Here is an 11,482-nt window from a genome sequence, read left to right on the forward strand (position 1 = left end):
TCTCCTGACCTTGTTCGACTGATATATATTTACGCTGTTGGGTCACTTCTCTTTTTCCCTGGGGCAAGCGTCATCATTTATTTCTACACCAGCGTCTACGGGAAGCGCCAAGAGTATAACTGACGCCCTGTGTTTACGGCACAAACACAGACCAACGCGAACAAAGGTAAAACAGGGCCAAGAGGAACAAAAGCGACCTATACAAATGCATTCATAACAGGGATATATTTCTTCTGCTAGTTCCCTTTTGTCACGGTACGGCTTTCGTAGAATTTTTACCACGGGTATATGGATGACCTCACCCTGCAATCGATGGAGAATTTCACAATCCACTCCTTTAACCCTACTATATACGGGATTTACAACAAACAGTTCCGGTACGAATTCTGTGGATTTATACAGCGGAAGGGTGTCAAATGAAAAGAAAATGAATTCTAAACGTGTTACCTAGCTTAGCTTGGCGTCCTGACCACGAATCTGGTCAAATGGCCATCAAAGTGCGAAAAAGTACAATTTTTGCTGTGCTATATTTGCAGGTCACTTGAGGGAAAATGCTGAAAGGCACTTAGTGAATAGAGCTATTCCTATTCTGTGTGAGTGTCGCAAATCATTGAGCTGGATTAGTGAATACAGGATTTACGGCTTTTCAGAAATGTCAAAGGGCCGAACTACTATAACCTTTGTAAACAAACTATGTCGAAAACGAAACAGAAGAACAAATCACGATAGTCCAGCTAAATGGCACTTAGCGGACTGACAGACCTTAGACGGCTACAGAAGTTTTGTGAAACGAATCCCAGGGCTTACACAACCGTGTCTAGGTTGAGAGTTTCGATTTGAAAGCAATTTACGATGAATTGACGTTTGCAGAGATTGTGCCTTGTTAGGAGAGTGAGCAACGCGAAACTAAGCATATGTACAATTTCCAATTAAGTTGTTTATTTTCCAATGCATAAAGACACAATTGAATTAAGTGTAAGTGACGTCGCCTAAACCGAAATTACATATCTGATGTTGTTTTTAGATGGCACACATTTTGACTCGTCCTATGAAAATACACAAGGAATGTTCTAGGCGCATACATCGAATCAACATCCAAATCGTGTACCATGCTAGGATGAAGTTGTTGTTGATTAAGATATGTATCTCAGATGCACTTTGACCTCTCGCTAGTCTGGCATACAGAACCGTTTCTGACTGGCTAGTCTGAGAGAAAGGCAAGTAGTTTAAGCTGAATTTTAGGTAGGGCAGATTTATTGGGTGGGGGGGTAACCTAAGAAACCATATACCCAACCAATCAGCGTCGATTTTGTATCCCTTTAAGCTCTGGGTTTGTCCTTTCTATCTCGAATGTGAATGTGTGTCTGCGTGGATGGACTGGGTAGCACACTGCATTGATCAATCAGCACTCGTATTGAATTTATGTGGTATATTGCAAGTTGTATTGCTATTAGTGTACAACGATGATGTAGTGTAGGGCTGTATTTCCAGCTATACATTAGTTATAAAATAGCACTGTAATGTAGCTGAGCTTTGTATTCATAGTTTTGAGCACCCGATTTCCTCGAAGGTGATGAATAAAATGGAGCTAAATGAGTGAAATGAAGTTTTGCAGCTTAAAGTACTACAGAATCATGAAACTATCATATCTGAAGGCTATATACGTTCGGATTACTTTTCCAGAAAGAGTTTCTTACCTATAAGCTAAATTTTTCATGTTTTATGCTAAAATCTTCTTTGATGCCTATCTCATCTGGGTTAAATTCGCTTTGTCTTCATCTCCAGTATTCTAGTCACGTGACCTAAGAGTGTGCTGACGATTGGCTCAGAGCAGCTATGAATTTGCACGGTGCAGCTCAGCACTTCTAACATGGCGCCTTTTGCCTTTGCTCTAGCCTAGAGCAGCCCCTAGGCATTCCTATCTATTACAGAACTGTCTCGTATTAATATGTTATCGTGTTCACCAGTTACGTGATTATAGTCAAACCCCTATGGCAAACCGTGACAATACGAAGGTTGTCAAAGGTAAAACGTTGGATAAGCGAACGTGCGTTTTTTTTTTATAATGATTTGATTAATTTGATTGGTGTTTATACGCCGTACTCAAGAATATTTCACTTATACGACAGCGGCCAGCATTATAGTAGGTGGAAACCGGGCAGAGCCCGGGGGAAACTCACGACCATCCGCAGGTTGCTGGAAGACCTTCCAACGTACGGCGGGAGAGGAAGCCAGCATGAGCTGGACTTGAACTCACAGCGACCTTTTTATAATATTTGTATTCTGTACACCGATGTTGTATTAGCTCTTTGCGCATGTTTGTTTCCATGGTCTTGCATGTTTGTACTGATCACCTGTTGATACTGACTGATTATGTTATGCTATGCTTGTCTTGTGCCGCTGGCAGTCATGGTCATTTTTAAATTTTTAAATGTTTTGTTTTTATTTTAGATTGCTCATAATATTACTAACCAAAAGCGTCCATTATGGTTGATAATTGGTATAGGTATTGGTTATCTATATCAACTTTCTAACACTAAACTACACCTCAAAGCACGATCAAATCATTCGGGCAATTGCTTTTAATAATGATCTCATGCCTGACACCAAGATTTGTGATACAGAGAATGTCTGCTGTCAGGTTTTGCGCCTGATTATATGACTATATGACACTCAGTGTAATTTTATTACATTGCATCTCAGAGTGGAAGAGGTTTTATTCAGTCAACCATTTAATTAACTTTGCACAAAAAATCAGTGAGCACATATGCAATCTAACTGCAATTTATATGGTAGATCAGACTGACATTTCTGTAATTGGGAAAACATTTCCTACACAAAACTCATATGGAAAATCATACTGAACCTGTTTAATAAGAATCCCACTTCTGACACCGTCCTATCTGTGGGGTTAACTGACAGTTCTAACAGAGTCAAGCTTTGGGGTGGAATCCCAGTGTTTCTTACAATGAAATAGGTGTGCATGTCACAATAAGATCCAAAAGGCGGTATGAGCACAAACGATGGGATATGACGCTGGCCACCCTTTTCTGTTTTACAATTATATGTGTGTTTCACTCTGCTGCAGCCAATCACTTGACTGTTTCCAATAAACTATGCAATTCGACTAAGTTACAGGTTAGTCTTAGCCAGGTCATCCAGTGAAATCTCTCAGCATATACCTTTAAAGTCACATGATCATACTGGCTACATTCCAAAATCGACGTCACATGATGATGAAAGCTCCAGTCTGCCTTGAACACTTTAGATGGAGATGCTGATTGGTCACAAAAGCTCCTCTGCTCCGCTACTTCATTGGTGGAATTGTGTTAAATTATACATCAAAGATCCTAAAGTCAACTCTGAAGGAAATAAGAGATAACTACTGGTATAGAAAGAATTTCATTTGTGGAGACTAAATACATGTTTCAGGCTTCAGCACTATCATCACAAGTGACAAGATTACTTGTGTGCCCTGTGTCACTGAGCTGTCAGGTGTGTGATCTCAGAGCACAGAGTTCTCCAGCACTATCATCACAGGTGACTAGATTACTTGTGTGCCCTGTGTCACTGAGCTGTCAGGTGTGTGATCTCAGAGCACAGAGTTCTCCAGCACCATCATCACAGGTGACTAGATTACTTGTGTGCCCTGTGTCACTGAGCTGTCAGGTGTGTGATCTCAGAGCACAGAGTTCTTCAGCACTATCATCACAGGTGACTAGATTACTTGTGTTCCCTGTGTCACTGAGCTGTCAGGTGTGTGATCTCAGAGCACAGAGTTCTCCAGCACCATCATCATAGGTGACTAGATTACTTGTGTGTCCTGTGTCACTGAGCTGTCAGGTGTGTGATCTCAGAGCACAGAGTTCTCCAGCACTATCATCACAGGTGACTTGATTACAGGCTTGTCCTGTTTCACAGTCAGCTGTCAAGTTTGCGACCTCAGGGCACAGAGTGCTCCAGCACTATCATCACAGGTGACTTGATTACAGGCATGTCCTGTGTCAGTGTGAGCTGTCAGGTGTGTGACCTCAGAGCACATAGTGCTCGAGCACTATCATCACAGGTGACTTGATTACAGGCTTGTCCTGTGTCAGTGTCAGCTATCAGGTGTGTGACCTCAGAGCACAGAGTTCTCCAGCATTACCATCACAGGTGACTTGATTACAGGCTTGTCCTGTGTCACTGTCAGCTGTCAGGTGTGTGACCTCAGAGCACAGAGTGCTCCAGCACTATCATCACAGGTGGCTTGATTACAGGTTTTTCCCATGTCACTCTCAGCTGTCCTGGATAACAGCTTCATCCCAAGGACCATATATGTTACTGAAAAAGAAAAACACAAATATTCAATCAACGACCACTTCATTCAATTTGTTGAATATCTCCAATCTAGAAATACACAGACCAGCAAGAGTTCGAAAATGGGTTTGTTAAACAACAAGGACAGAACATGGCAGTTTCGAGTTGGAACTCTTTTGTCATCCAAGGTAAAAACAGTTCACCTGTATCATGTGACTCGTCAAAAGTTTGTCATTGTTCGTACACTCCAAATGACTTTCTGTGAAAATTAATTAATGCGTCCACGTTACAGTAAATGTGATCAAAAATAGCTGACTAACATTTTTGACAGGTCACATGATACAACAGAATTTCTTTAGTTCAAACTCGAAACTCCCCTAATGATTTCTCACTGTGGTTGAAATGAATGCTTTGCTGACCAAAATAATACAGTATAAGCACATAAAACAGACATATTGCAAGTGAGGTTTATGTTATAAAACAGTACATGTGCAGAAGTTTAAGGGAGCAATCATTGTGTGAGCACATATCAAAGGGCAACAACTCTCAGGTACAGAACCAAAATCTAATGAACAACTGTTCATACAATTAAAATGGAATAGACAACTAATCCGTCCCTTGAAAACAGAAAATAGGGGACAATCTTATATGTTCAAAAAAGAAATAAGCTATTAAATTTATTTATGTATTTATTTTACCAGTGTTTTAGGCCATACTCAAGGATATTTAACTTGCACGACGCCAACCAGAATTATGGTGGAATTCCATGACTACCTGCACGTTGCTGGCAGACCTTCCCATGTATGACCACAGAGGAAGCCAGCATGAGCTTGAAATCACAGTGTCCACTTTGACGAGAATTTTGCTGGGTCACTGTGCTGCCCTAGCACGCTCACCGTTAGGCCACAGACATTTGGTCTAGATGGTTGACAAGTATTGCTGATGATTAGGTGCCGGATTCAGAGGTTGCTCAGAGTGGTCTCAGCCAATTTTCATCACTAGAATCCAAGCTATATCCAGAAAGTGTGGTCTCCAAGAGCAAAAAAAAACTTACTCAAAATCCCTTTCTAAATGACACCTACCACTCTGACAAGCTAAAACAGTAGTCCCCAATAGGCACCACATTAACACCAAGTGTTTGTAGTGGAAATCGTTGTTATTTTACACTTTGTCTTATGTGGGACCTTCTACATTCCAAATGCCATTTCTACTGCTCTATGTTCTTAAAATATTTAGTTAACCTCACAAACTTGAATGAACTGAAGCCATCCTGTGAAAATCTGTCTCAAAAATCAGCATTTAATCTACTAATCAGTAATTAGTATACAACCATAACTTGTAGTACAAAAGAAAGTTAAACAGGTAAGATACTCACTTTTTAAATGGTTGGAGACTGATGAGCCAGGCTGGGCAGACAAATGTGATGAAGATGTGAAGAAGTATGTAGAGAATAGCGCAAACTGCTGACACATGCAGCAACATGAGGGCTGCACCTATACCAGACAGCACTGTCAGGAGAATGTGACTGCTGGGACATGTCTGCTAAAATGTAAATATGTTTGAAGGTTTCATAAAGTTATCTAAAAGGTCAAATGCATGGGCTAAAGGCATGTCTTCAAACAATTTCCTCCACAAAGAAACATGAATGCTGTAGTGTATGGGGAAAATTCTTCACTAAGGACTAAGCCAATTGAACATAAAAATGAATAATATTGTTGGTAACTGAACAAAGCAAAAAATGCGAATATACTGCATTTACATTCACAATATAAGTCAAATATTCAAAACAGAATTTGACTGATGTGAAACGTTGAGTGATTTTTAAAAATCTTTAACAAAAAATCTGTAGGTTTTCACACTTTTTTTTTTTTTGCAACTGTTTTCATAAACACAGCTTACCTTCAGTTTACGTCGCAGTAAAGGCCAAAGGGCAAACAACTCTAAAGAAAACGTGACCAATGAAAATGCATACGTTGAGCTGTGAAGTCGTGACGCCAGACAGACAGAGGCAAATAATCCTGCATTGAGTGACACAGACCAGGACACCCTGCAATGTCATCATTTTATCATTTTACATAAATTCTAAAATGAATTTATTTATTTATTTATTTATTTGATTGGTGTTTTACGCCATACTCAAGAATATTTCACTTATACAACGGCGGCCAACATTATGGTGGGAGGAAACCGGACAGAGCCCAGCGGAAACCCACGACCATCCACAGGTTGCTGGCAGACCTTCCCACTTATGGCTGGAGAGGAAGCCAGCATGAGCTGGAATTGAACTCACAGCGACCGCATTGGTGAGAGGCTCCTGGGTCATTATGCTGCGCTAGCGCGCTAACCAACTGAGCCACGGAGGCCCCTCTAAAATGAAATATGCTTTAAATGAAAAATCATTTAAAACAAAATTTTTGTACTTATATTTTGTTTTCATGGGAATTAAGGCAGTTACATTCCTGAAGTATTTCTTTAATAAGTATATAATAACCTTTTCCATTAGAATGACATTCCCACTGGAATTATACTTCAGTCATATGATGCTCAACTAATAATTCAAATCATTTACTATTATCGATGTTCAATTGTAAAATTCATATAAGGCAGCCAGTGTTTCACGTCAGCTTATTTGGTGAACGAGTGAGATATTTCATCATCACAATGACTATAAGGGCTAACTGTCCTGCCAAGTGGTTCCGTATTACAAAAGAGTGAGCTGAATTTGACTGATTGACTGACTTTTGTAAAACGCCATACCCAAGAAGTTTTCTGTTATACAATGGCGGTCAGTATTATGGGTGGACAAAACCAGATACGTGTCAAGGGTAATACTATCAACTTCAGGTTAGTTACTGACAAACTTTGTTACAAAATATGACCTCAATCATGCAGTTACCAATCATTGTTACATGTTTAAAAATTCCGTTAAGTAATTCAATACAAGTCCAGCTGCATAAGTTGCCATTTCACAACAATCAGAAGGTATGAAAAAACAAAAACAAAAACAAAAAAAAAACAAAACAAAAAACAAAACAAAACAAAACAAAACAAAAACAGAAAGGGAACCCAGGGACCAGTGGATGAGAAGTGGTATTCAATGAACATTAGACTACAACTACCCACACGAGCATCGCTGACTGCTTTTAATCACCTAAGCACCACAAGCAGCAAGAGCAGGGGGTCCAAAAAATTAACTGTCACAGGCCGGATCTGAAATCCCATCTCCTGTAATCTGGCTGGATTTAAACTCGAGACTTATTTAACCTGACAAAAACTCACATGGCAGAGTTGGCTCCATAATCATGGCAGAGTAAGTTAGCGAGCAGTGTAATGGTGGTCATGGCGTAGATTGTGTCTGTGCTGATGGTCTCCGTCAGGGAGACCAGGACAGGAGACAAACCAAAACTGAACCCAATGAACATCACAACAGTCTTCAAATCATCCACCCCTGAAAAAGATAAAGACTTTAACCTGAAAGATTTTCTCTTTCATGTTACCAAAGCAACACTAATTTGCTTTGTGTTTTACAGGTGAGCCAACACTAAACAATCTAAAAACGGAATGAAAATAAAACTGAAAATCCACCTTTTATTTTGTCTGATCTTGATATTTTGGTGGTTTTTCTTTCAAACCTTTCCTACCACACAAGAATGTCTTCAACAGGAAAACTTGCTGGGATAGTCCACATTTCCCACCAATTCAACCATATTTCTATTATTTTTTTTTATCAGCTCCTCTATCATTGGAAAAAAAAAACAACAAATTCTATTGGTGTGGCCTTAGTTCATCTTACAACAAACTTTGTCAGCTGCTTAAAGCTATCCAAATTCCCTCCCTAATTGTAATGTCACTAATAAGAACATGATGTTCATGTATGTCTAGTCTGTAGGCCAAAATATTTGACGGCAGTGATCAATCTCACCTTAAATTAGGCTTAAAATGAATAATTAATGACAGATATTAATTTGCAATATTAATAATAAGGTAACTAATTAGTACATAATCTCCTCAATTAATGATATGCATGTAGATTGAATTGAATTGGGCTAGTAGATATAAACAGCAAAGAAGCCGCCTTACCATGACCATGCTGGATTACTGTAATTCTTCAACCTTTTTGCCCCAAAGCACTCACTCAATCACTCACTCACTCACTCACTCAGCCTTTTCGCTTGTTGGAAAGGTGTTTACTCAAGCATATTCTGAAGACATTATTCTGAGCACACTGATAAAATTTCACTTTGTGAAGCCCCACATTTTGTGTCTAAAATAAAATTTAAAATGTGCATAAATTGCACGGAAAGTTGCTCTTTGATACGTGAAATGGTTGAGGAATTAGGGTAACTCCCTTAGGTAGCAAAAATTCATCAAATCTGCTGAATTTGCAATATTGACATTTGTAAATGTTGGTGCAAAGTCTGAGATTAATTCCACCAGTAGATGGGATTAAAACTTCCCTTCCTTTAACCTTAATTCCTTTATTTAATTTTGTTATTACAGATAATGCCTTTCACCTTAAGTTCAGCATTTTTGATGTCACACATTTTGCTTCATTCTGACTGATTAATCAACCTTATATGGCTATAAAAAATGGGTGTGGTTTCTACAAATTTCCCGTCCAAGCCTGGGTTTTTCACAGTCAATGGCGCCATTTCTCTAACCTTTGTCACGATAAAACTCAACACTGAGGTATCAGTCTTACTATAGCAATCATTATAATACTTGTTTTAATTTATTTACCAACTGTAAATGACCTATAATTTTACAAATGACTAAGTTGCATTTTATGCCTGATTCTGACAGTTCTATTGATCTTACATCGGTGTTTTGAGGTTTGTTTGGGAAGTAATGTAATTTTATGTCATTTATACCCAACACACAATTGCAGAAAAACATAAATTTCTGAATTTGAAAGAAACTCACTGGAGCGCCCTGACTCTGAACGTCCTTCTCTGTCATCTATGATATCATAGGTTATGTAACCAATCAGAGTGAGGAGTGAGGAAATCAGGAACAGTAACTCTGGTGACAACATCTTCTCACTCATGGAGATGTACACCACCACAAACAAGCATACACTGTTGAAAAGAAAGACAGAAATATACTGATTAATGTTTACTTTTTTGCTTGAGTGCCCTTACTCACCATGTAGATGCGGCCCAGTAAATTACAGTAATTAATATGTATGCAGAGCATCTGCCATGGAACATTCCCTTGTGTCACTGTGCTTGTATATATGCATGCAAAACTTCAGGTCATTACATGCAGTACTTTTTCAGATACCACCCCTAATATTTACTGCAACATTGATTCTTACAGCATATATAAAACACTATGTGGTTAATTCTGTGCTTTACCATAATTGATATATGTGTGCAAAAACTGAATTCATTACATACAGTACTTTTTAACATAATAACCCTAATATTTTGTTTAACATTGATTCAAACAGACTAAGTGAGTGAGTGAGTGCTTGGGGTTTAATGTCGCACTTAACAATTTTTCAGTCATATGACTAAGAGAACAGACTAACGGACTAAGTCATGAAGCCTGTAATTTACAATATTTAATATGTCCACAGCAAATCAATGATGGAACAAGCCCCTCAGTACATCGCCTACTGTTTGAAATAACCCCTCTAACATTTTGCTTAACTATTCATTCCCTGCCATTGGATATACTGATGCTTGGGTATGTCTTTTCTTTTATTAATAACACAATTCACCTTTACCTAAACAGTGTATTAGCTGAACCAGGAAGCTCACCTGCTAATTTGCTGTGTGACAACTCCTGACTCCTTTAATACAGACCAGTAGTCGTACTTCCTTGTATACACTGGAAACAGTCAAAACAAAAAGAATTCCTAAGATATGTCATACTAGTTCCTTGCACAGCATTCAGTGATTATGTCATGTTTATTTATTTATTTATTTAATTGATCTTTTACACCCTAGTCAAGAATATTGCATATATACGAGGAGGGCCAGCGTTATGGCGGGAGGCAACCGAGTAAAGCTTCGTGGAAACTCACCACTGGCCTTCTCAGCAGAGAGTGAGCCAGCGTGAGCTGGACTTACAGCGTAGTAGTCCTTGTTCTTCAATGCCGTAGACATATTTATATATTCGCCATAAAACATGGCCGACATTGGTTCATCTTGTTTGGCTTGTAAGTTTAAATGGCTGTATTACTGTTAAAAGATGTTTTATCGATGCTGGCTATGAGATAACTACAGTTTGGTTAACTCGGGGGATCAGTGCATGCCAGATGTAAGATAGGGATCGAGCTGTTATTTTTATTGTACTTGTAAAAGTTTATATGAAGGAAGCTGAGTGTTACGTAAAACATTCCAGCTTAGCTTTGGGCTAGTGTACTCGGACTAGATTTGAACAGGTTAGAATGTTTCTGGTCCGAGATTGCTCGGACGTTGATTTGAAGCCATCCAAGGCCATCCTGATGCAGTTGTTCTGGAAGTGGGTCACGGCGTACGAGACAAAAATTATCTATCAAATATGTCTTCACAGCCTTAAGTTTGCAGACACTTATGTTCCTTTATGTATCCTTTCGTTTGTTGATTTATCGTAAGAACAATGTCGATCTGTTATTCCCTAGGTCCGAGATTCCTTGATGATGCTCAAAGCGAACCGCTGTACTGACAGCCTCGACGTTATTTAACCGGGGTATGTAACTACATCAAGTTTTTAAATGCAGCACGCTCTGACGTTGTTTTGGGGCCAACTAAATGTTGCCATTCCTAATGTCAGAGCAATTTCTGTCTGGAATGTTTCTCACTGTAATTATTCCAAAATTCTAACACATTTGTAGGAGTTTGACACTGAAAGTGAGATAACCACAGGAGAGCCAACCCAATACTTAGCGATATGATAACTGCAACTTTAGATTCTTGTCCACGTACTAGTAACTCATAACAAATCAATAAAGAAATTGGGTACTGGTGTTACTGGATGTCCAGTTTCCGCAACACACTTTGACGTTTAGTGATAGCGTTTATTTAGTATGCCAATTCGTAAAACAAGAAAGAAGTGTATAAATAATTACAATTCTTTTTAAGTTCATCCAGGAAAGTCTCGTCCACGTAATTGTCTGGAACTCCTTGATTTTCATACAAAACCTTTCGCCACTTTGTTCTGGTCGCCATGTTCAGGTCATGTGACCTGATTTGTA

General features: G+C 38.9%; 1 protein-coding gene across 2 annotated transcripts; it reads right to left on the reverse strand.

Moving 5' to 3' along the window:
* Positions 1-4,244: 4,244 nt before the first annotated feature.
* Positions 4,245-11,465, reverse strand: LOC135480762 (phosphatidylinositol N-acetylglucosaminyltransferase subunit C-like). Of its 2 annotated transcripts, none has more exons than XM_064760686.1 (7): positions 11,357-11,465; positions 10,065-10,134; positions 9,223-9,377; positions 7,579-7,747; positions 6,199-6,346; positions 5,675-5,841; positions 4,245-4,323 (listed from the first exon to the last, which is right to left on the reverse strand). In XM_064760686.1, the coding sequence occupies exons 1-7, from the start codon at positions 11,454-11,456 to the stop codon at positions 4,278-4,280; spliced, it is 855 nt and encodes a 284-aa protein (XP_064616756.1). In that variant the 5' UTR covers positions 11,457-11,465; the 3' UTR covers positions 4,245-4,277. The 2 variants fall into 2 exon arrangements, with proteins under 2 accessions (XP_064616756.1, XP_064616755.1); XM_064760685.1 differs by having other exon boundaries at positions 5,675-5,838; positions 11,357-11,456.
* Between the last annotated feature and the right edge of the window lie 17 nt (positions 11,466-11,482).

The sequence above is a fragment of the Liolophura sinensis genome, chromosome 13 (genome assembly GCF_032854445.1).
Source record: "Liolophura sinensis isolate JHLJ2023 chromosome 13, CUHK_Ljap_v2, whole genome shotgun sequence".
Lineage (NCBI taxonomy): Eukaryota > Metazoa > Mollusca > Polyplacophora > Chitonida > Chitonidae > Liolophura > Liolophura sinensis.

Bases quoted from the DNA above. Each gene is read 5' to 3' on its own strand.
- LOC135480762 (XM_064760686.1), bottom strand. From the start codon at position 11,456: ATGGCGACCAGAACAAAGTGGCGAAAGGTTTTGTATGAAAATCAAGGA. The intron at 9,378-10,064 runs GTGAGCTTCCTG...TCTTTTCAACAG, and splicing joins GTCACACAGCAAATTAGCAG to TGTATGCTTGTTTGTGGTGG. The intron at 5,842-6,198 runs GTAAGCTGTGTT...TTTACATTTTAG, and splicing joins TACTGCGACGTAAACTGAAG to CAGACATGTCCCAGCAGTCA.